We start from the raw sequence: 24,958 nt of genomic DNA, 5'->3' as shown, positions 1-24,958 counted from the left end.
GGCGGAAAAGTCGACGTTGCGAAACGCACTGATATTTTGGCCTTCATCTCAATAAGTAATTTCATCCTCAAGAATATGCAAAGTCATTGGACACCATTTTGAACGTTCTGTATCAAGCGGGCGGCCCCCAAATTTTATGCAAATGGAGGACGGGGGGGGGGGGGGGCCTTCGATAGCTGCTATACTGGCACATATATAACGCATCCAAGGAATAGGTATCAATTCAGGCGGTACGCACGAACTGTTGCTATGCGACACACTGTGGTTATGTGTTAACTGTGTTGATCAATTTTACTTTCAAAGCAGACAGACGCGTCCTAGAAAACGTTGGTAAGAGTAAAAGTTAGTAAGCATGGAACTTTCCTGCACGCTGGTTCTTGCCACGAAGGTAGTAGGCGTTTTATTTGTTTGTTTAGTTTGTGTTGTTCTTTCTTGATTTGTTATTATTTTTATTTGTTTATTGTTTTCAATCTTCATTTGTTATATTTTTGTTTTCAACTATTTATTTTTAGTTATATATTGTTCTTTTTATTAATATTTATTTTATTTTTATTTTCATACCCTTTTGAATGATTTGTTCTATTTATTTTGTTCTATTTGATTTATTTTGGCTTTTATAGATTGGAAGACAGAATGACAGGGGTCCTGTTAACTTGGAGATCGAAGAAGGCACAATAGCTTAATGTGCATAATAGTATACAATGCCTGCAATGTTTCAACTTCGTTCTGATTGAGAGCGGAAAAAGAAATTAGAATGGGAGTCGTTGCGTTTCTTGAAGAAAATTTCGCACAGCAGACCGCACACTCCTGCCGCTTCGTCCAAGCAAAGAAGTTCCAGTGGAAAGAACAACCGGAGAGGGCACAGGCAAACCCAGTTGATGAAACGGAATTTGTAAAAGACGCTTCCTCAAATGAGAGAAGCTGCGGCAGAACAGCGGGAAGTGATCTGTTGTCTCAGGTTCGGCACAAAAACGGCCCAGTGAGGAAAGCGCCAGGCCAGATCTTAGAAGGGGAAAATTTAGAAGGGGAGCCCGGCAACGCAAACGCGTGACATTCGAGATATGATGTAAGAGCCGAGACAGCAAACTCCTGATATATTGCGTAGCTGCGAAACCTCACTGCAGCTGTATATGCACAGGTTGACAGGACAGCAGTAAGAGGGCCGCAGAGAGAGGCCTTTGCTAAGGAATTTGCAACCTCCTTTAAGTGAAAGCCCGTATGCCCCGATACCCAAAGCAACCTTACCGAATTTAGATGGAGTGGAATCAGGAACTTAAAGAAGCGTAATGCCCGAGACTCAGTGAATTAGGATAATGAAGAGCAAATGATGAGATTCCGTCGTAACCCGACCTGGGAAACGGAAGTTTCTAATTTTCGTAAGGCAAATATTATTGTAAAATAATTCAGCCGGATAAATTAAAATGAAGTCAGGAAGACGGAGACAAAGACCAATTAACTGAAGGCGGAAAATTCCCACACCTGCCTTTTCGCGATCCTGCGAGGCATCGGTTGCAATAAGAATATGAGATGGAAAGGGCGTTAAGTAGTCCTGCAGCAAATCCTGAAGAACAAAGAGCTGTAGGTTTGCATCCGATGGGAAATGTCATCGAATTCAATCTGGACAGATGAGTTGTTATACATTTGGCGGAAATCTGTGAAATGAATGTTTATTAGATCAAGGAGGGACTGCACGAAACATATCTGCGGAGTATGCAAACGAGACGAGGCGGCACTAAAAAAGCCTGCAGGTTGATTAAAAAAAATATTATAATGCAATCGTGAAGTGGTGAGCCGCAGAATTTCAAAAATGTTTTGCCTCTTAAAAGGCGAAACCTAGCTGATAAAGATGGGATTCGCGCCTCAAGGTGCAGAACACCAGTGGGGACATATTTTGGAAGCCCCAGACAGAGGTGCAACGCCTCCCGCTCCAAGAGCACAAGAGGGCGAAGTTTATAGACAGGAGGTCATAAAAATAAAACACAGCCGAACTCCAAAATTGGATGGACGTACATTTTATAAATCATCAGGAGTGTATGGCTTCTCATGCGTGACCGAGCAATACAAAGCCTGCGCACGATGCCAATGGCCCGAACTTCTTTTGCAAAAACTTGCTTAATGTGTCGCCGCCAGGATGGAGTAATGTCTTATAATACTCCGAGATACTTCACGGTCTGAACTTGAGGAATTATGTTATTTCTGTCGACCAGGCAGATATTTTGAGGAACAGATACCGGAAATACTAACAATGCGCATTTACTCACTTTGAGGGACAGATTAATTCTTCCTAACCGGCTGTTAAGAGCATTGAGGTAATTTTGCACGTTTCGATAAGGAGTGTGAATATTACCTGCTGATGGAAAAAATGCAATATCATCGGCGTACAGATATGTTTTCACATTTTGAATGCATGGAATTGAGCTTAGAAAAATGTTAAAAAGAACAGGTGAGAGAACTAATCTTTGCGGTACACCTCTTTTCTGTTGAAATCTCTTACAGGAAACGCCATTTTTCCAGCAATAAAATTCTCTATTTTCTATGAAAGCAGAAATCGAGGCTACAAAACAGTTTGGAAAGTTGAGTTCCTGTAATCTCAGTAACAGAGTCAAGTACTCAACGCTGTCGAATGATTTACTGATATCCAAAGTGACAAGAGAAGCAACCTGTTTTCTGTTGCGAGCTAACTTAATAGCACCCTCTAGGTCAGTATGAGCACACCAAATTGAACAGCCCAACCTGAAACCAATTTTACACGGATTCAAGAGAGCATTTTCAGAAATGAAAGGCATGACACGGATGAGAAGGACCCTTTTCACAATTTCACTATGTTCGATGTTAATGAAATAGGGCGTATGTTTTCGAAAGTAAAACCCTCTCCTTGCTTTGTAAGCAGTGTAACTATTTCAGCAAGACGCCACTCATTGGGTATCCAAGCACATTTAATGGAATGATTAAGTAGAGCCAAAACGTCTTCAGGAGAATTATTGAACAAAATTTAGATCACACATGAATTGACCTTATTATAGCCAGGGGCCACTGGTGATAAGCGCAGAATAATTTGCGCAGCTCAAGCATAGAGACCTCAGTGAAATGTCTTGAGGTGCACGTGAATATAGCTGGAGAAGGTAGGGCAGATGCAAAGCGAAGCTCTAGGCCTCGTGCAATGTCCTCTAAGGCCTTGGCGATGTCATCAGAGGACTGAACAAGGGATTCAATGCTGAGAGCAGGTGGAATCACTTTTTGCGCCTCATGAATTTAAAAAAAGCTCGTTTATTTCCTTATTGTGAAAGTAAATCATAATTATTTGCATAATACTTCTCCTTTGCACTTGAGACAGTGCGCCTAAATATTGCTGCAACAGTTATAATCCAACCAATTTCTTGGGCATTGGTTTATGAGAAGTTTCTTCCAAACTGCTTTCCGTCTATATACACGCGGGCACTCACAATTGCACCTGTTGTTGGCGATTGCACCCTTGGTTCCCTTGATCAAAAATTCAAACATTGACTTGCATAATTCAGTACTGAACCTAGGTACACCTGTAGCGTTGCATTCGGCACTTGTCTCAGCGCATGGCTCTCAAGTGATTTTGGGAGTTGATTTTATCTTGTCTTTAAAGCAACTGTAATTAATTAACGTGCGCTGATGTCGCCCGGAAAGAGTTAATTTACACGCAAACCTGAAACTGCTGCGTAGATTATCACTGTTTGTTTCACAGCAAACAGGCGGCAAAGACGTAACAGAGACTCCTGGGAAGAAAAAGTTGAACCGAAGGCGGGCGGCATTTACTCCAAACAAACGTAGGCAATCCGGAATTGCTGCAGATAAAGTGGTTGTCAGAAAGCCGGTCAAATAATTTAGAACCAAAGCTGTCTGTTTTAAACCCGCAAGTCACACGGTGCGAATTGAGGTCACCAAGTAATAAAACCTGAGAACGGCTAATAATCTTGTGTGAGTCAAGGGGCCTAGTGTCATCCACATCTGATGGGAAATATGCATTTGCTACCGTGTACGGCTGTTGACCTGGGACACTGAGGTCAATCGCTAGGTTTTCACATTCAGTGTCCGCATATTGGAAAGAAATTCGTGCCTTGTGACAAAATGTTGTAGAGATTAGCAGTAACAACCCTCCACCCGTGATGAGCGGTCAAGCCGGAACGGGCGGTAATTTTAGAGATGATAATTGAAATCTGTAGCTAGCCATGTTTCCTCTAATACAATTAAATCTGGTAGAAGCTGACTGCGTAGGCAATTTAAATCTATTGAAGCTGAGAATATAGAACTGCAATTACACTGGAGTACACTTAAGAACCCTATCTTGGCGGGAGTGCCGCAACCGCGACTGCCGTTTTCTGTGTCCTGGCGTTAAGATTTTGATTAGCGTTATATTTCTTTCTCTTCGACTTGTGGCAAAATGTGCCTGCAATATTCAAAGGAGACCCACTTCGTTTTTGGGCGCGAATATCTGACTCTATGTCCACACAGTCCATAGAGCATGCGTCTATAATGAAGTTCGGAAGAGATACCACAGAAGCCCTTTGTTGCTCATGGTTTTTTTAGTCCTGAGGAGCGCAATTGATGACCAATTCCGAAGCCACAGGAGGCAAGAGCGGAGCGGTGGGCACCTGCAGCAGACTGGTCATCGTGGTAGCTATGACCTACGAAATTCAGGTGCATACGGTTTCCACAATGCGATTCATTGCATTTTGCACAGCTTTCTCAACTGCCGCTGTGATAGCCTGGGACCAACTGGCATCCATTATGGGTGAGCATTTGGCGGCCACACTAGAGTAGCCGGTTTTCTCCTTGACTGCGGCAAAAGCATCTCTCCGCGTGAATCAGTGTTTGTACATAAGCTCGAGCATCTGAACTTCTTGTGTTCGTGCAGGACAGTCAGGTGAATCAGCAGGGTGAGCACCGCTACACAAACGACATTTCTCTTGCTGTTCAGGACATTCCTCTCTTCCATGACCTTCCACACATGCACAGCGTCGTAAGGCAGATCTGCAGGCTTTGCCGCTGTGGCAAAATCTCGAGCAGTTTTGACACTGAAGTGCCGAGAAATAAAAAAATCTACTCGAAATACCAAAGGCCACACCTTTATCTCTTACGGGCAGAATATTGCAAATGTGGCAATGACGCACGGTGTAGGAATTTTTACTCCGTGGACCATTCAGCTCCATCGATGGACAGCAATCACTCCTGCAGACGATTGGTTCTCAAGCGTTTCCATAGGGATCAATCGAGAGTCGGCCCCTCAAACTAAGTCCTTGGAACACGCTAGATGAGGCGAAGGAATGCGCTTACCGGGCGGCTGGCGAAGAACGGACACTTCAACAGGTCTTCTATACAGTCCTTATCCGGTGGCCTGCACAAAGTGCCACCCCTACCGAACTACCGGATATTAGTAATAAGCAAATGTTTCGATGTGGATTTAAGAGCCGCTTGTACTGCCTCCGGATCGCTCAGTCGGATAGCGCCTCCATCGGAAGGCACTAAAGCGACTGCAATGCTGGAAACGCCACTGCGGGAAAAAGAGATCAATTGGGAGCTGGCCTTTAGGAAGAGAGGCCGGCCAGGGGAAAACCACTGGCCGGGAGAAAAAGTAGATATTAAGCCTTCGTCCTACGCCCAATCACCCTAGAACAGGAGCAAGCAGGCACAGACAAGAAGAAGAAATTGAGCAAACTAGAACAACACCGCCACGTACGTAGCCGCTACCCCGCAGCCGCAGAGGAAACTACCAGCACATAAAGCGCCTGGCAGGGTACTTCCGGTTACAAAACATTCCCTCATCTTGTTATTTTAAAGCGATAGCTGGCAAATGTGGTGCCATATTTTATCACCACCGGACACGTAAAAAGTTACTGTGAAACTTATTTCTCCAGAGATCAAAAGGCTGCGAGGAAAGCGCGCACAAGCACACTGACACGGGACGACCATCAGTCTGTCCACTCACCCAAGGAGCCAGTTATGCGCGTCTTCAACGTTTTCATCAATGCGGATTCACCTATGCACGCCTGCGCCCTTTGCTCCACTGCCGCGTTTCTGTACCAATGTTTTCGACGATATCGTATTTTGCTCTATTGCCGTGTTCATGCCGCAACGTTGTCCACGCAAACGCATGCAGCGCAAACCACTCTGTGGCTACCGCGACATTGTTTAAGGGGAAATACTAGTCCGTTGGTAGTACTAGCGCGAGAGCGTGCCAGTTTATCAGCAGGCATGACTGGCTGCGATGATAGCATAGCGCTCTCGCAGTGGCCAACGAAGCTGATGTGATCGCGCTGCCGCGGGTTGGAATCCCAGTTGCGCTAATATTAATTTATTTATGGTTTACCTAAGTTCACACTCAAGATCAAACATCACGCAAACCGAATTGCCTATTTCTACTCGTGGGGTAGTGCTTTCGCACTTAAACAATGCAAGTTCTATCATGTCGTCTGTGGTCTTAGTTATGATTGCACACTGCTTCCAAGGTCGCAAGTATACTTCTTTTAACTCCTGCTCTCATAAAAAGTTCTTATGCGGAGAATTCAAGACTTTTTAGAGCCGTCATGCTAGCAAAAGACGCAAAAAGCAGACACACCGGGACCGTAAAAAATTACCGTGAAACTTTTTTTTATTCCAGAGATGATAAAGCTGCTAGGAAATCGCGCACAAGAGTACTGACACGGGATGACCACCAGTCTGACTTTACAGGGAAAAATATAACTTGCGAAGAAAATATAGGTTGAGCATGCGCAACCACAAAAGACGTAACGCTTTGGAGGCAATAAAGACGAGGCTTATGGCATCTCTAGAAACACTCTCACTTCTTTAGAGGCCAAAATCGTTCGGAGAAGCAAAATAGATGCGGTGCAGTGCGGTAGTCGATTGGGCCTACTTGGGCTAAAAAGTAGGATAAGCACCCTCAGGATTACAAGTAAGCAAAAGATTCCAAAGCAGGTTTCGATTATACTATGAACCTTTGATGCTGTCACTTCGTAAATTATAAGTAGACTTTAGACTAGATTGTGAAAGTATGAAACGTCGTTTGATATTTAAAACACAGGGATGCGCTGCGCGTGGGAGTCACCATCTGGCAGCTAGTATGAGCAGGAAGCGGCAGCACGACCCACAGAAAGACATTTTAGCAAAACTTCCTGAATCATTTTTCTTGTCTCGCAGGAAACCCATGGAGACAGCTATTCGTTAACAGTTGGCAAGCGCTTGGAATGAGAGTCTGAAGAAATATGCGAAGTAGTTTCGAAGCGGTCGCTTTAGAATGGAACGATAAATTTGTGTTGTGAAGCCGGACATACTCCCTAAAGACGCTCTGTCCGCTGGATGTTTCCGCGAATTGGGCATGCTTCTCGAGTAGCCTGAACAGCGTATTCAAAACAAGTTAGACAGCCTAAGCAGCGTTTCGTGGAAAACCAGCTCTCAAGCACCTTCTCGAACAAAAAAGAATCGCGTACTGCAGCAGATGACGGCGCAGAAAACCACCCGACACCTCCTGCTTCTGCGAAGCGAACACCACCTATGTGTTGAAGCGCGATGTTGGCCATCTGCTACTGTGCACGCTTCTTTTATCGTACTGCTTCGTGATGCTTCGTGATGCTTCGTGATCCTTCAGTGTAAAGCGCTCTTTGATGTCTTATTCCAAAGACAGTATTTGCAACGCAACGTAGAGCATGCGGCAGATTGTCGTACTACAAAAAAAGCTTGGGTGATTACAGGAAACTCTTAGAGGATAAAGCGCCTGGTGGGGTATTTCCGGCTTCAATACACTCACTTATCGTGTTATTTTAAAACGATAGCTGGCAAATGTGGTTCCACATTTTCTCACACTCTTCTTTAATGGGCCTGCCAACTGTTAACGGATGGCTGCCTCAATAAGTACTCTGTGAGAGGAGAAAAATGTTTATTAAAGTTTTGCTTGCGTGTCTTTCTATCGGTCGTGCTTCTGATACCTTACAGGGCCGAGCTGAGGGTGGATCCCACGTGCATGCATAGCGGTGTTGGTGCGTCTCCTCCGAAAGAACTTTTCAAGCTTTCTTAATAACTTGGATGAATTTGATTGTTTTCAGAGAAACGAGAAGTTGAATGGAGCACCTGTGCGTCTAGTACACGACAAGTTATTGTCAATGATAAGGCGTACTACTGGGACGATGATGCTGCGACGCGTGTGGCTTATCAGGTAGCTCGTCACAGCTCAAACGATAACTCCCCGGAGTAAGCGGAGTCGCCTTCCTGACTTGCTAACCGTAATAAATTTGAATGCGCGAATTTTAGTGAACAAGGCTTCACATTTTGAAAGCATCCTTCTTGAGCATGAACCGCACATAGCCGTTGTCACTGAAACGTGGCTTAACGAGTTTATGGATAGTACAGAACTGCTCCCGCCTAATTACACAGCCGCAGAATTTCAAAAATGTTTTGCCTCTTAAAAGGCGAAACCTAGCTGATAAAGATGGGATTCGCGCCTCAAGGTGCAGAACACCAGTGGGGACATATTTTGGAAGCCCCAGACAGAGGTGCAACGCCTCCCGCTCCAAGAGCACAAGAGGGCGAAGTTTATAGACAGGAGGTCATAAAAATAAAACACAGCCGAACTCCAAAATTGGATGGACGTACATTTTATAAATCATCAGGAGTGTATGGCTTCTCATGCGTGACCGAGCAATACAAAGCCTGCGCACGATGCCAATGGCCCGAACTTCTTTTGCAAAAACTTGCTTAATGTGTCGCCGCCAGGATGGAGTAATGTCTTATAATACTCCGAGATACTTCACGGTCTGAACTTGAGGAATTATGTTATTTCTGTCGACCAGGCAGATATTTAGAGGAACAGATACCGGAAATACTAACAATGCGCATTTACTCACTTTGAGGGACAGATTAATTCTTCCTAACCGGCTGTTAAGAGCATTGAGGTAATTTTGCACGTTTCGATAAGGAGTGTGAATATTACCTGCTGATGGAAAAAATGCAATATCATCGGCGTACAGATATGTTTTCACATTTTGAATGCATGGAATTGAGCTTAGAAAAATGTTAAAAAGAACAGGTGAGAGAACTAATCTTTGCGGTACACCTCTTTTCTGTTGAAATCTCTTACAGGAAACGCCATTTTTCCAGCAATAAAATTCTCTATTTTCTATGAAAGCAGAAATCGAGGCTACAAAACAGTTTGGAAAGTTGAGTTCCTGTAATCTCAGTAACAGAGTCAAGTACTCAACGCTGTCGAATGATTTACTGATATCCAAAGTGACAAGAGAAGCAACCTGTTTTCTGTTGCGAGCTAACTTAATAGCACCCTCTAGGTCAGTATGAGCACACCAAATTGAACAGCCCAACCTGAAACCAATTTTACACGGATTCAAGAGAGCATTTTCAGAAATGAAAGGCATGACACGGATGAGAAGGACCCTTTTCACAATTTCACTATGTTCGATGTTAATGAAATAGGGCGTATGTTTTCGAAAGTAAAACCCTCTCCTTGCTTTGTAAGCAGTGTAACTATTTCAGCAAGACGCCACTCATTGGGTATCCAAGCACATTTAATGGAATGATTAAGTAGAGCCAAAACGTCTTCAGGAGAATTATTGAACAAAATTTAGATCACACATGAATTGACCTTATTATAGCCAGGGGCCACTGGTGATAAGCGCAGAATAATTTGCGCAGCTCAAGCATAGAGACCTCAGTGAAATGTCTTGAGGTGCACGTGAATATAGCTGGAGAAGGTAGGGCAGATGCAAAGCGAAGCTCTAGGCCTCGTGCAATGTCCTCTAAGGCCTTGGCGATGTCATCAGAGGACTGAACAAGGGATTCAATGCTGAGAGCAGGTGGAATCACTTTTTGCGCCTCATGAATTTAAAAAAAGCTCGTTTATTTCCTTATTGTGAAAGTAAATCATAATTATTTGCATAATACTTCTCCTTTGCACTTGAGACAGTGCGCCTAAATATTGCTGCAACAGTTATAATCCAACCAATTTCTTGGGCATTGGTTTATGAGAAGTTTCTTCCAAACTGCTTTCCGTCTATATACACGCGCGCACTCACAATTGCACCTGTTGTTGGCGATTGCACCCTTGGTTCCCTTGATCAAAAATTCAAACATTGACTTGCATAATTCAGTACTGAACCTAGGTACACCTGTAGCGTTGCATTCGGCACTTGTCTCAGCGCATGGCTCTCAAGTGATTTTGGGAGTTGATTTTATCTTGTCTTTAAAGCAACTGTAATTAATTAACGTGCGCTGATGTCGCCCGGAAAGAGTTAATTTACACGCAAACCTGAAACTGCTGCGTAGATTATCACTGTTTGTTTCACAGCAAACAGGCGGCAAAGACGTAACAGAGACTCCTGGGAAGAAAAAGTTGAACCGAAGGCGGGCGGCATTTACTCCAAACAAACGTAGGCAATCCGGAATTGCTGCAGATAAAGTGGTTGTCAGAAAGCCGGTCAAATAATTTAGAACCAAAGCTGTCTGTTTTAAACCCGCAAGTCACACGGTGCGAATTGAGGTCACCAAGTAATAAAACCTGAGAACGGCTAATAATCTTGTGTGAGTCAAGGGGCCTAGTGTCATCCACATCTGATGGGAAATATGCATTTGCTACCGTGTACGGCTGTTGACCTGGGACACTGAGGTCAATCGCTAGGTTTTCACATTCAGTGTCCGCATATTGGAAAGAAATTCGTGCCTTGTGACAAAATGTTGTAGAGATTAGCAGTAACAACCCTCCACCCGTGATGAGCGGTCAAGCCGGAACGGGCGGTAATTTTAGAGATGATAATTGAAATCTGTAGCTAGCCATGTTTCCTCTAATACAATTAAATCTGGTAGAAGCTGACTGCGTAGGCAATTTAAATCTATTGAAGCTGAGAATATAGAACTGCAATTACACTGGAGTACACTTAAGAACCCTATCTTGGCGGGAGTGCCGCAACCGCGACTGCCGTTTTCTGTGTCCTGGCGTTAAGATTTTGATTAGCGTTATATTTCTTTCTCTTCGACTTGTGGCAAAATGTGCCTGCAATATTCAAAGGAGACCCACTTCGTTTTTGGGCGCGAATATCTGACTCTATGTCCACACAGTCCATAGAGCATGCGTCTATAATGAAGTTCGGAAGAGATACCACAGAAGCCCTTTGTTGCTCATGGTTTTTTTAGTCCTGAGGAGCGCAATTGATGACCAATTCCGAAGCCACAGGAGGCAAGAGCGGAGCGGTGGGCACCTGCAGCAGACTGGTCATCGTGGTAGCTATGACCTACGAAATTCAGGTGCATACGTTTTCCACAATGCGATTCATTGCATTTTGCACAGCTTTCTCAACTGCCGCTGTGATAGCCTGGGACCAACTGGCATCCATTATGGGTGAGCATTTGGCGGCCACACTAGAGTAGCCGGTTTTCTCCTTGACTGCGGCAAAAGCATCTCTCCGCGTGAATCAGTGTTTGTACATAAGCTCGAGCATCTGAACTTCTTGTGTTCGTGCAGGACAGTCAGGTGAATCAGCAGGGTGAGCACCGCTACACAAACGACATTTCTCTTGCTGTTCAGGACATTCCTCTCTTCCATGACCTTCCACACATGCACAGCGTCGTAAGGCAGATCTGCAGGCTTTGCCGCTGTGGCAAAATCTCGAGCAGTTTTGACACTGAAGTGCCGAGAAATAAAAAAATCTACTCGAAATACCAAAGGCCACACCTTTATCTCTTACGGGCAGAATATTGCAAATGTGGCAATGACGCACGGTGTAGGAATTTTTACTCCGTGGACCATTCAGCTCCATCGATGGACAGCAATCACTCCTGCAGACGATTGGTTCTCAAGCGTTTCCATAGGGATCAATCGAGAGTCGGCCCCTCAAACTAAGTCCTTGGAACACGCTAGATGAGGCGAAGGAATGCGCTTACCGGGCGGCTGGCGAAGAACGGACACTTCAACAGGTCTTCTATACAGTCCTTATCCGGTGGCCTGCACAAAGTGCCACCCCTACCGAACTACCGGATATTAGTAATAAGCAAATGTTTCGATGTGGATTTAAGAGCCGCTTGTACTGCCTCCGGATCGCTCAGTCGGATAGCGCCTCCATCGGAAGGCACTAAAGCGACTGCAATGCTGGAAACGCCACTGCGGGAAAAAGAGATCAATTGGGAGCTGGCCTTTAGGAAGAGAGGCCGGCCAGGGGAAAACCACTGGCCGGGAGAAAAAGTAGATATTAAGCCTTCGTCCTACGCCCAATCACCCTAGAACAGGAGCAAGCAGGCACAGACAAGAAGAAGAAATTGAGCAAACTAGAACAACACCGCCACGTACGTAGCCGCTACCCCGCAGCCGCAGAGGAAACTACCAGCACATAAAGCGCCTGGCAGGGTACTTCCGGTTACAAAACATTCCCTCATCTTGTTATTTTAAAGCGATAGCTGGCAAATGTGGTGCCATATTTTATCACCACCGGACACGTAAAAAGTTACTGTGAAACTTATTTCTCCAGAGATCAAAAGGCTGCGAGGAAAGCGCGCACAAGCACACTGACACGGGACGACCATCAGTCTGTCCACTCACCCAAGGAGCCAGTTATGCGCGTCTTCAACGTTTTCATCAATGCGGATTCACCTATGCACGCCTGCGCCCTTTGCTCCACTGCCGCGTTTCTGTACCAATGTTTTCGACGATATCGTATTTTGCTCTATTGCCGTGTTCATGCCGCAACGTTGTCCACGCAAACGCATGCAGCGCAAACCACTCTGTGGCTACCGCGACATTGTTTAAGGGGAAATACTAGTCCGTTGGTAGTACTAGCGCGAGAGCGTGCCAGTTTATCAGCAGGCATGACTGGCTGCGATGATAGCATAGCGCTCTCGCAGTGGCCAACGAAGCTGATGTGATCGCGCTGCCGCGGGTTGGAATCCCAGTTGCGCTAATATTAATTTATTTATGGTTTACCTAAGTTCACACTCAAGATCAAACATCACGCAAACCGAATTGCCTATTTCTACTCGTGGAGTAGTGCTTTCGCACTTAAACAATGCAAGTTCTATCATGTCGTCTGTGGTCTTAGTTATGATTGCACACTGCTTCCAAGGTCGCAAGTATACTTCTTTTAACTCCTGCTCTCATAAAAAGTTCTTATGCGGAGAATTCAAGACTTTTTAGAGCCGTCATGCTAGCAAAAGACGCAAAAAGCAGACACACCGGGACCGTAAAAAATTACCGTGAAACTTTTTTTTATTCCAGAGATGATAAAGCTGCTAGGAAATCGCGCACAAGAGTACTGACACGGGATGACCACCAGTCTGACTTTACAGGGAAAAATATAACTTGCGAAGAAAATATAGGTTGAGCATGCGCAACCACAAAAGACGTAACGCTTTGGAGGCAATAAAGACGAGGCTTATGGCATCTCTAGAAACACTCTCACTTCTTTAGAGGCCAAAATCGTTCGGAGAAGCAAAATAGATGCGGTGCAGTGCGGTAGTCGATTGGGCCTACTTGGGCTAAAAAGTAGGATAAGCACCCTCAGGATTACAAGTAAGCAAAAGATTTCAAAGCAGGTTTCGATTATACTATGAACCTTTGATGCTGTCACTTCGTAAATTATAAGTAGACTTTAGACTAGATTGTGAAAGTATGAAACGTCGTTTGATATTTAAAACACAGGGATGCGCTGCGCGTGGGAGTCACCATCTGGCAGCTAGTATGAGCAGGAAGCGGCAGCACGACCCACAGAAAGACATTTTAGCAAAACTTCCTGAATCATTTTTCTTGTCTCGCAGGAAACCCATGGAGACAGCTATTCGTTAACAGTTGGCAAGCGCTTGGAATGAGAGTCTGAAGAAATATGCGAAGTAGTTTCGAAGCGGTCGCTTTAGAATGGAACGATAAATTTGTGTTGTGAAGCCGGACATACTCCCTAAAGACGCTCTGTCCGCTGGATGTTTCCGCGAATTGGGCATGCTTCTCGAGTAGCCTGAACAGCGTATTCAAAACAAGTTAGACAGCCTAAGCAGCGTTTCGTGGAAAACCAGCTCTCAAGCACCTTCTCGAACAAAAAAGAATCGCGTACTGCAGCAGATGACGGCGCAGAAAACCACCCGACACCTCCTGCTTCTGCGAAGCGAACACCACCTATGTGTTGAAGCGCGATGTTGGCCATCTGCTACTGTGCACGCTTCTTTTATCGTACTGCTTCGTGATGCTTCGTGATGCTTCGTGATCCTTCAGTGTAAAGCGCTCTTTGATGTCTTATTCCAAAGACAGTATTTGCAACGCAACGTAGAGCATGCGGCAGATTGTCGTACTACAAAAAAAGCTTGGGTGATTACAGGAAACTCTTAGAGGATAAAGCGCCTGGTGGGGTATTTCCGGCTTCAATACACTCACTTATCGTGTTATTTTAAAACGATAGCTGGCAAATGTGGTTCCACATTTTCTCACACTCTTCTTTAATGGGCCTGCCAACTGTTAACGGATGGCTGCCTCAATAAGTACTCTGTGAGAGGAGAAAAATGTTTATTAAAGTTTTGCTTGCGTGTCTTTCTATCGGTCGTGCTTCTGATACCTTACAGGGCCGAGCTGAGGGTGGATCCCACGTGCATGCATAGCGGTGTTGGTGCGTCTCCTCCGAAAGAACTTTTCAAGCTTTCTTAATAACTTGGATGAATTTGATTGTTTTCAGAGAAGGACAACGGCGTAGGAAGCATATAGGATTGGTCAAGTTGGTCAGACATGCTAAAGAGAATTACGGCGCAGCATCAAATGACGAGGACAGCAGGAGAGCTCATGGCGCTTGTTCGTGTATATGCTCTCCTGCTCGCCTCGTCACATGATGCTGCCCCATTATTTCCTATAAGACGTTGTAGGGGCATTCTGAAATAGAAATTCTGCTTGGAAAACTTTTGCTTCCATGTATTCTAAGGGGCCCTATGCACACGTTTCACTCCCTGTCGACTCCGGCATATGAGAGCGATCCCTAGGTTTGTAAACACGTTGTTGGTCTACAGCGAAACTGAAGTCCAGTTCACACAGTTGAGATCTTTTTTTGTTTTTGAAGCACACTCTCATAACTTCCCGTGTGACAATATTTCGACTGCAAACCAAAATTTTAATCTCATTCCGCCATTTCCTACATTGTTTTCAGGCCACACAATGTTTAGGTAGATGAATGACCTCCCCAGTCGACAAGCATAGCCCGTGCTCCAGTGTTTCAAGCAGGGTCCTGTCTGGCCAAAATAATATTTATCTCCTCTTAGTGGTGTATCGTAGACGGCTACGGCAGCACATATATGAGTAGCAGAAGAATGTACGTACGTGTCCTGTTGTAAAAAAGCACAAGGAAGAAAAATCAGTACCTTGGAGGCAGTTTCAAGCTAATACATACCAGCGGTTATCTTGCCTTCGCAGTACATGCCCTGCCCAAGCCCATTTCTTCCACTTGATTTCGACTTGGATGTCATTAACACGCGTTTGTTTCCTCACCCACTTGGCCCGCTTCCGGTGTCTTAACTTTACACCTATCATTGTCCTTTCCATGGCTCACTGTGTTGTCCTTAACTTCAGCTGGACCCTTCTCGTAAGCCTCACCGTTTCTGACCTGTAGGTGACTACCGGTAAGATACAGCTGTCACACTTTTCTCTTGAGGGATATTGGTATACCTGCCATTGCGGGTACGGTACGCATCCGAACATGGCCTCAAATGTGCTCATCTTTGCCTGCCTGCAGGTTCCGCTACTGACCGGTGCATTTACAACGCCATCAACTATGTTCAGCGAGCTGGAATACAAGCCGATCGCCGAGCCTTATCTTCAGCCGCCCTCAGTGACGGCGAGGTGCGCTGTCTACAACCGAATCTACCCCAGAAGTTTTCACCAATCACCGTCAACCACGGTCCTGCCGATTGTCTACATAAGCAAGCACCTGGATCCTCACAAACTCAGTTGCGGGCACGGTACGCATCCGAACATGGCCTCAAATGTGCTCATCTTTGCCTGCCTGCAGGTAAGACAGAGTGCACGTTCGTTTCGAAGCAACCATTTGTCTCTTATTGTCGTGCCGTGCTCCCGCACACTGTTTTTAATTTTGTGTGATTGCTGGTCTGTATTTTTTAAGCTTGTGACAAGTGGGGATGTTGAATTGAACCCGGGTCCCCCTACCGTTGATGAGAATCTGGAACAAATTCTTCAAGCACTAAAGGAACATACGAAAACGCTTGGTGATATTAAGCGCCACCAGCGAGCAGTACAAAAGGACGTTAAAGAAAATGGTACTGCTATAAAAATTCTCGAAGACCGTCTAAATAATCTTGAATGTGCACTTTCTAGTGTAACTAAGACACAAGAAGTAGTCAACGAGTTAAGAAAAGGTATCACTCAGCTTTTGAAAAAGTTAGATGATTTGGAAAATCGCCAGCGGCGTAATAACTTGATCGTATTTGGACTGCCCGAAGAAGAAAATGAAACCCCTGATGACCTGTCAAAAGCTGTAAATGAAAAATTATTCACTGTGGTTGGTGTCCGCCCTACGAGTATGGAGCGAATGCATCGCATAGGAATAAAAGGAGCATCACGGCGGCCGGTGATCTTCCGATTATATGACTTCAAAAAAAAGATCGCAATTTTACAAAACTGCAAAAAGCTTAAAACACGGGCATTTCTGTTGGGGAAGATTTTTCAAAGGGTGTGGCTTATCGTAGAAAATGCCTCTGGCAAAGTGCCAAAAACGAGAAGTTGAATGGAGCACCTGTGCGTCTAGTACACGACAAGTTATTGTCAATGATAAGGCGTACTACTGGGACGATGATGCTGCGACGCGTGTGGCTTATCAGGTAGCTCGTCACAGCTCAAACGATAACTCCCCGGAGTAAGCGGAGTCGCCTTCCTGACTTGCTAACCGTAATAAATTTGAATGCGCGAATTTTAGTGAACAAGGCTTCACATTTTGAAAGCATCCTTCTTGAGCATGAACCGCACATAGCCGTTGTCACTGAAACGTGGCTTAACGAGTTTATGGATAGTACAGAACTGCTCCCGCCTAATTACACAGCTTGCCGTAAAGGCCGTGGAACTAGAGGTGGAGGTGTTGCCATTGTTTACAAATCCAGTATTTTCTGCGTTGAAATACCGTCACCACCAGATCTTGAGTGCGTCTTGTGCAGTATGAACATCGGTACTATCTCTTTCACAGTCATTGCGGTGTATAGACCTCCGAGTACCACTGAAGATTATATACAGTCACTAAATGATTATTTAATACCCCTGTTTGCTAACACAACAAAGAAAATTATAATGGCTGGGGATTTCAATCTGCCCCATATAGACTGGGTATATTATAAGGAGGGTACGGTTGATGTGGCAACATCCCGTGCCTTTTTAGATCCCGTATTTTCCATAAATTTGGTTCAACTTGTCAGCACGCCTACACGAATGCATGAATCCGGAAAATCCCTACTTGATTTAGTCTTTCTGAGCTGAGTAAGTCAGCAACACAATATCATTCACGCTGTGACGTTATGAGTGGTCTTTCCGACCATATGATGTTAATCGCCCGGCTGGTCATGAAGTGCCAAAAACCCAACCCCGCAAAAACTGCGCTAGTCCCTGATTTTGCTAGAGCAGACGATGTAGGAGTACTGGATTGTCTAGAACAAGGCTTCGACGGTTTCAGTAATTTTGTAACTCTTGAATCAACATCTGTAAATCAAGCATGGGAACGGTTTAAAAAAGTAATTCACAAATCGACAAAATCCTTCATTCCTATGCGCATCAAGAAAGTTTGCAAGAGAAATCCGTGGATATTGTGAGATATTATTCACATGAAGCGCCAGTTGAAACGTATTTGAACAAGATGCGCAAATACAACCTCAAATGCAACAGATGAAAGGGTTAAAAAACCTTTCCCAGGCATTTAAAGCAGAGATTGCGAAAGCAAAACAGCGGTTTATGAATGAATCATTGACTACGTTCATTAAAACATCTCCAGGAAAATTCTGGCGGTACCTGCCAAAACTGAAATCCCCCAATCCGTTCTTAAAAATTGCTACTTGCACAGTTAGTGATAGTAGTGAAATGGCATGCCTTTTCAACGAATATTTCGAGTCCGTATTTATCTGGGATGATGGTACAACACCGCATCTAGAAGACTCACCAAACATACCGTCTTTAACGGATATAAAAATTTGTCTCGACGGAGTTCTTAATCTTCTTCTTAATCTGGACACGAAAAAATCCGTGGGGCCGGACGAAATTCCTAATACCTTCCTAAAAAGGTACGCAGAATGGTGTTCCTACTATCTTGTTGAAATATTTAACAAGTCTCTTCTATCTGGTGACGTCCCTGGCGACTGGAAGTATGCCAAAGTGATACCAATACATAAGCAAGGAGCAAAACATGGTGTAACAAACTATCGACCAATATCTTTGACGAGTACGTGTTTGAAAATATTTGAACACATTTTAACTAAACACTTAATGGAATTTTGCTGAAGCAAATGGGGTGCTGGGAAGCCACCAGCATGGTTTCCGGCACGGATATTCCACTATTACCATATTAGGTGAAGTTGTACATGACGTTGCCAAATGTATCGACGAAAGAGGGCAAATAGATATCATCTTTATCGATGTTAGGAGAGCGTTTGATAGAATATCCCACCAAAAGCTACTACTGAAAATTCACAACTTATTGAAAAATAATATTGTAATAAAATGGATTGAGGCGTACTTAATGCATAGACAGCAGTTTGTTTTTGTTAATGACGTTGCCAGCTCAAATAAAAATGTACGATCAGGTGTTCCAGATGGCTCTGTGATAGGTCCTTTGCTTTTCTCTTTGTATGTTAGCGATATGAGCACCGGCTTTTCACCAGAGATAACGATTAAACATTACGCAGATGATACTATTATTTATTGTAATGTAAAATCTTGGGATGATCAGAAGAGACTGAATGACCATCTGGACATAATCAGTAACTGGTGCAAACGGTGGCAAATGGACATGAACACAGAGAAGGCCGTTTGTATGCATATGACGCGTTAAAAACGACCCTTTGTATTTTCTTTTAAAATTCATGATGTCATTCTAAAAGATGTCGCTGAGTTCAGGTACTTGGGCTTGTGTCTCAGATATGATCTAAATTGGTCATCGCATGTAGATCAAGTTTGTGATAAGGCGATAAGAAAGCTTTTTACGCTACGGAAGAAGCTAACTGATGCCACGCCAGATGTCAAGTTGTTAGCATATAAAATGACAGTCCTGCCACTACTTACCTATGCAAGCCCCATTTGGGAGCCATACACTGAGTAGAATATTTTGAAATGTGAACATGTGCAGAACAAGGCCTTAGGTTAATTTATAGTGCTTATTCTAGAATGCAGTCAGCTTCAGAACTAAGAATAAAGACTGGATTAACCCCTGTTGAGAAGAAAATGGAACACAATAGGATTGTTTTCTTTTATCATATTTTACGTTGCTATTACAAAGTAAACCTCGAAAGGTACATTGTAGCAGACAGTTCCATCCAGTCAAGGATAAAACACAGTAAACATATCAAACCATTGACATACAAGACAGACTCTTTTCATTATTCTTTTCTCGTGAGGACAATAGATGACTGGAACAAACTACCCAATGAAGTTATGAATTCTGAGACTAAGGGCTTTGAAACTGCACTACGGGAATATTTTATGAGTGCATAAAAAAAAGTATTGTATTCTAGCATTGCTACCTGTCACCTTCTAAGTGATCTATGTACATTGCTCTCTGTTTTCTTTTATTTAACTTTTGCCAGTCGGACCTACTCTTAATTAAAATTGTTGTACTTTGCTATTACGGCTACGCGCCTTTTGTTCTTCACATTGCACCACAGCGGTTGACGTTTTTGTGCGCTATTCAAATATTTTTTTTCCTGCCGTCAGAGACGTGCAAAAATTCCTAATGTTCAAAGAGTTTCTTTTTCTGTTTTTGATTGTATTTTACGTGGAAAAATTCTAACAAGATGTGTGCTCTGTAAAACTGCATCTCCAGCCTTGGCCTGTGCCGGCAGTATGAGTAAATAAATAAATAAATAAATAAATAAAAATTCATGATCGGAGAGAACCTGCCATATGCGCTCCATCACATTCTTATCCTTCTAGTTAATTTTCTCTCATGATCCGCATCAGCTGTCACTACCTGCCCTAAGTAGACGATTTCTTTTACCAGTTCCAGCACGTCATTGCCAATTGTGAACTGCTGTTCTCTTGCTAGACTGTTGAACATTACTTTGGTTTTTGATGTTAATTTTTAGACCCACTGTACTGCTCTAACTCATTGATCATGATTCGCAGTTTATCTCCTAAGTGACTCAGCAAGTAAATGTCATCAGTGAATCGCAGAATATTTAGGTATTCACTATTAACTTTTATCCCCAGCTGTTCCCAATTCAGGCCTCGGAATACCTCCTGTAAACAGGCGGTGAATAGCATTGGCGAGATCGTGTTTCCTTGCCTGACGGCAAGCGTAGCAGGGGGCGACAGTTGGTTAGGTGGGCAGATGAGATAAGGAAGTTTGCAGGCATGGGGCGGGCGCAGCTGGCAAATGATAGAGTTTATTGAAGATACAAGGGAGAGGCTTTTGCCGTGCAGCGGGTGTAGTCAGGCTGATGACGATGATGATAATGATATACCAGTACCTGAGCCACCTCTCACAGGGTTCGCCCAACACAATATGACAGCGAATTGTCCTTTTGTGGAGACTATCCTTCACTATAATGCACAATATGGGCCTGTCCCAGCATAAGAGCTGTACAGGTAAATTCCAACTCGCTTACTCAATTAAAAAAACGGCTGGAGTGCTTTTTCTTAGAACCACATTTACTGGCTTTTTTTTGGTAATTCGGGGCAAAACTCCCCACTTGCAAGAGTGCTGTAAATACAATGTCTACGTTGTACTTGTCTCTCTCCTTGTTGCTGTTGGACGACACCTTGCCCCATGCAGCGGGGCTATGGTGGGGATGGCCGACAGAATTCGGGCGCACTTGTTAAAAGAAAAATTCTTCGCGTTATCCTTTTGCTCCGCTGCCAATAAGTTGAAATACATGGCATACAGCCACCTGCCTAAGCGTGTTCTTTTGTTGCCGTGAGATAAACTGAATATTTACCTACTCTCTTCAGCACTATCGAAAGTAAACATTGCACTTTATGCAAACCAGTGACGGGTAGGCCGCAAACTACACTTCGCTTAAAACTTTCGGTATCTCACTGGAAGCAACGATTCACTGCCAAAGAAAAACAAGTGACTTAATCTGGAGCATATTGCCATGGATCTTCGTAGTTTGTTCGTTCACGCTCAAAGCCGCCGCAGGATGCTTTAACATTTTTTTGGAGACGTGACATGCCACACGACTTGTTTTGAATGACAGTGGCCTCAAACATCTCCTTTCACATTTTTCCGGATTGCAGTAGTTGGTTTTGGCTCCTTCTGGTTCTTCGAAAGTTCGTTTTCAGCCTTAAATTCAGCGCATCCAAGAAGTGCACGCATTCAATTCGACGACCGCCGAGCAAGCTTGTTACGGCGCTGCCGAGTCTGAGTTGTTTGTGGGCACAGTTCTGCCCAATACACAACTTTGTTTCAGAAACCGTGTTCACTGTCTTCCGGCTCGCCAGACTGCAATGGAGGTGCTAACCTTTGTACTAGTCGCCCTTACCCCCTGGGAGCTCCCAAAGCAGACCGAGCCGCCTTGAAGAAGTTTATCACGAGAAAGCCACAGAAACCGTGCCTAGAGAAGACGAAGTCCGAAGAAGCCGTCGTTTCCAGAAGCGTTTATCCGAATACTAAATCCTACCGGAACGCACGCGAGCAGAGAAGGGCTCCTTAGCGCTCACATCAACCATGGCAACGATACCAGTGCCTCTTATTTTGCACGAGCCTCGACTGCCGCTGACGTTCAACCGTTCACCAGGCGATGATTCTGAAGAATGGTTGTACTAGTTTTAGCGTGTCGCAGGATTCAACAGTTGGGATGATAAGACAAAAGGGAGCGACGTTTTCTTCGGCCTAGAAGGCCCAGCCAGAATTTGTTCAGAAACCACGAAGCCTCGCTTGCGGCGTTGGAGTCCTCCATGTACAAGCATCCTCAGGAAAAAAAGAGCACAGATGCTTCTACACTCACGCATCCAGCACCCAAATGACAAAACGACTGCATTCGTAGAAGACATGAAGCGCCTTTTTTGACGTGCCGATTCTGACATTACTGAAGAGAAAAAGGTGGGGTTCTACATGCGTGGTGCTGAAGAGGCACATTTCCGGTGGTCTGAGCCGCAATTCACCGAAGACCATCGCCGAATTTACACGTGAAGCGGCCACCATTGAGAACACCTTGAAAGCATGAGCCCGTCATTTCCCTAGACACCTCTAATTTCCCTAGACAACTCTATCATTTCACTAGACAACTCTCTCGAATGGAGCAGCATTCGGAGGCAACCTACGGGATGTCATCAGCATAAATGTACGAGAAGCGATGCGTCACCTGTTACCATATTCTTTCCAGCTTCTTGTAGCGACCATTGGAGAAACCGTCTGCTGAGAAGTGCAGCATGCGCTTGGGTCCCCGTCATCGACGCCTCAGGCTGAAGCTCCAGCCACGGCCTGCGCCGCTGCAGTACCCAGTGGCTCAGCTCCGACGACACACCATAAGTCCTATTCTTCGACCTGGACCTGCCGTTTTCGAATGTCGTTGCCCTGTCCCCACTCGCCCAGCCTACAAACGACGCTCAAGCAGCAGGAAATGCGACTCCTGAAGTACTCCGACGACAGCCCACTGCGCTTTCGTTGCGATGAGACCAGCCATATTCTTCGTCAGTGCCCGTGCCAGCATATCGGTCATCGCGGTTTGGCATTGACGTACGCCGACCATGCTTTGGCCAGCATACGCAAGAAATTGAAGACTTTGTCGAGAGTAGCATGTGCCTAATTACCTTTCCCGCTAACCATCCCCTGCAGTAGCGCATTTCGCTTCGCCACGCCGCATCTACGCAGTGGCTCTTCGCGGAAGGTCACGCATCTCCCTCAGGGGTAAACGAAACAAAGCAGCCTTAGGAAGTGAATGTGCTCAGCAGCGAAACGACGAAGGGCGTCCACGGACCTGCCGTATTAAAACGTCGCACCCGAAACGCCGGCGCCGCAGACAAACACCAGCTCGACCACGACACAATCTTAATTTCTAATGACGCCGCCTGAAAGTAAAGCCCCGACGACACGCCCAACCCATGATTCAAATTCCCGTCGAAGCCGTGGACCGACGCCCAGGACGACACGCAACGCAAGAGACAGGAAGTCTGTCTTAGAAGTCGCTATCCACGGCCCTACAGTTAGAGGAACTGATTATTCGGTGATGAATGCAACATTCGCCGCGAAGATCAGGAAACGCACGACCACGTGGGACGTCCCACAAATCCGGACTGCAGGAAGTCAGCCAGCGGGGCGATGCATTGCTTGAGTGACCGTCAGCGGACATACCTATCCTGCGACCTTCGTAGTTCTACAGCAATGTTCCCGCGAAGTAATCTTGGCCATTGATGTCCTTAATGAACATCAGGCAATCATCGACCTGTGGTCTAAGCCGACCACGCTTTCGATGGACGAGGCCATCTCTTGGGTGAGAATAAGTTTGGAAGATCCCGTTACCCTGACTGTCCTCTGGAAACATGTGAGAGTCCTACTCCACTCAAGGGTCATCATCACTGAAAGCGCCACGGAAGACGATAATATTGTAGCCATCATTGAGGGGAACATGGCAATTACTGCTAGGCCTAGTAATCGGCAGAGGAAGAGATGCATCGAACATTTCCGCAATGGTCAAGCTGAAGAACTGCTGACGAACTTCAGCTAGGAATACCGGCAAGTTAACAGAGGAGCGACGGTTGCTTTCTTTGGCGAAATATCCGACGTGCGGGTCGTCTTCACCCACTCTCTGCGATCTGCAAAAGATTCGCCTAAATAAGAGAACTCGACCACTGGCGAAATGAAACCAAGCCCTACCCCGCAACAAGTAGGATCAAATACGGAACCTGAATTGTGGACGTGTCCAACGACGGCTGATATTAGAAAACGGCACTTCTGGGAGGAGGGCCTGCGGTGGAGTCCCGAAAGTGACTATGTGAACTGGTCTGCGATTACCTCAGCGCAACGGGTATTCCCTTTCTTTTAACTTTCTATCTCCTGCATTCCTCCCCCTTTCTAAGCTTATGCCTTTGGCACATGTCTTGAAAAAAAATAATAAGGAACCTTGTTCAAATTTACAGCTAGTGCTAATCGTTGTCAACAAAAGGCCGACCAACACCGATCGCCAAACATCGCAATCAAACCCACGAACAGGCCCGACTTCTTCGCCAAAGCTCCTACCCTGCGTCGCCGCGAGAATGTCAAGCCATCCGAAAAATGTTAGAAGAGATGCCTCGCGATGACGTCATCAAGCCGTCAAAGAGCCCCTGGGCGGCACCAGTTGCTTTGGAAAGAAAAGAAAACGGCACACTTCGGTTCTGCGTATACTTCCGCCGCTTGAACAACATGCCAAAAACATACCTTTGCCCTATGACACACTCGACCGGCTCTGAAAAGCCAAATACTTCTCTTCGATGGACCTCAAGACCGGCTATTGGCAAATAGAAGTCGATGACACAGGCCGAGAGAACACCGCATTCATCAAACAGGATGTCCTCTTAGAGTTCAAGGTGATGCCGTTTGGACTGCGTCCCGCGCCATAAACTTTCCAACAGGTAATGGATACTTAAACTGACAGGTCTGAAGTGGCAGGTTTCACTCGTGTACTTAGATGAAGTTGTTTTCTTCGCCTCGAACTATGATGACCACCTGAAAAGGCTTAGATCGCTGATGGAGGCAATCAAGTCGTCCGGCCAAACGTTTAAAGCAGAGAAGTGCCACTTCACCTATAACTGGCTGCTATTTCAAGGCCACTTAGTAACCATGGA

The 24,958-nt window shown here is 45.1% G+C and overlaps 1 protein-coding gene across 2 annotated transcripts in view; it reads left to right on the top strand.

Moving 5' to 3' along the window:
• Positions 1-24,958, top strand: part of LOC144128115 (uncharacterized) — a 535,742-nt gene that overhangs the window by 37,857 nt on the left and 472,927 nt on the right. For both annotated transcript variants that reach the window (XM_077661200.1, XM_077661201.1), the window contains exon 2: positions 15,720-15,995. In XM_077661200.1, coding sequence (XP_077517326.1) covers positions 15,759-15,995 — 237 coding nt within the window. In that variant the 5' untranslated portion in view covers positions 15,720-15,758. The remainder of the gene's footprint in view (positions 1-15,719; positions 15,996-24,958) is intronic.

Source organism: Amblyomma americanum, chromosome 4 (genome assembly GCF_052857255.1).
Source record: "Amblyomma americanum isolate KBUSLIRL-KWMA chromosome 4, ASM5285725v1, whole genome shotgun sequence".
Classification (NCBI taxonomy): domain Eukaryota; kingdom Metazoa; phylum Arthropoda; class Arachnida; order Ixodida; family Ixodidae; genus Amblyomma; species Amblyomma americanum.
The sequence above is the reverse complement of the archived record's forward strand: the minus strand, read 5'-3'. Positions and strand labels throughout refer to the sequence as shown.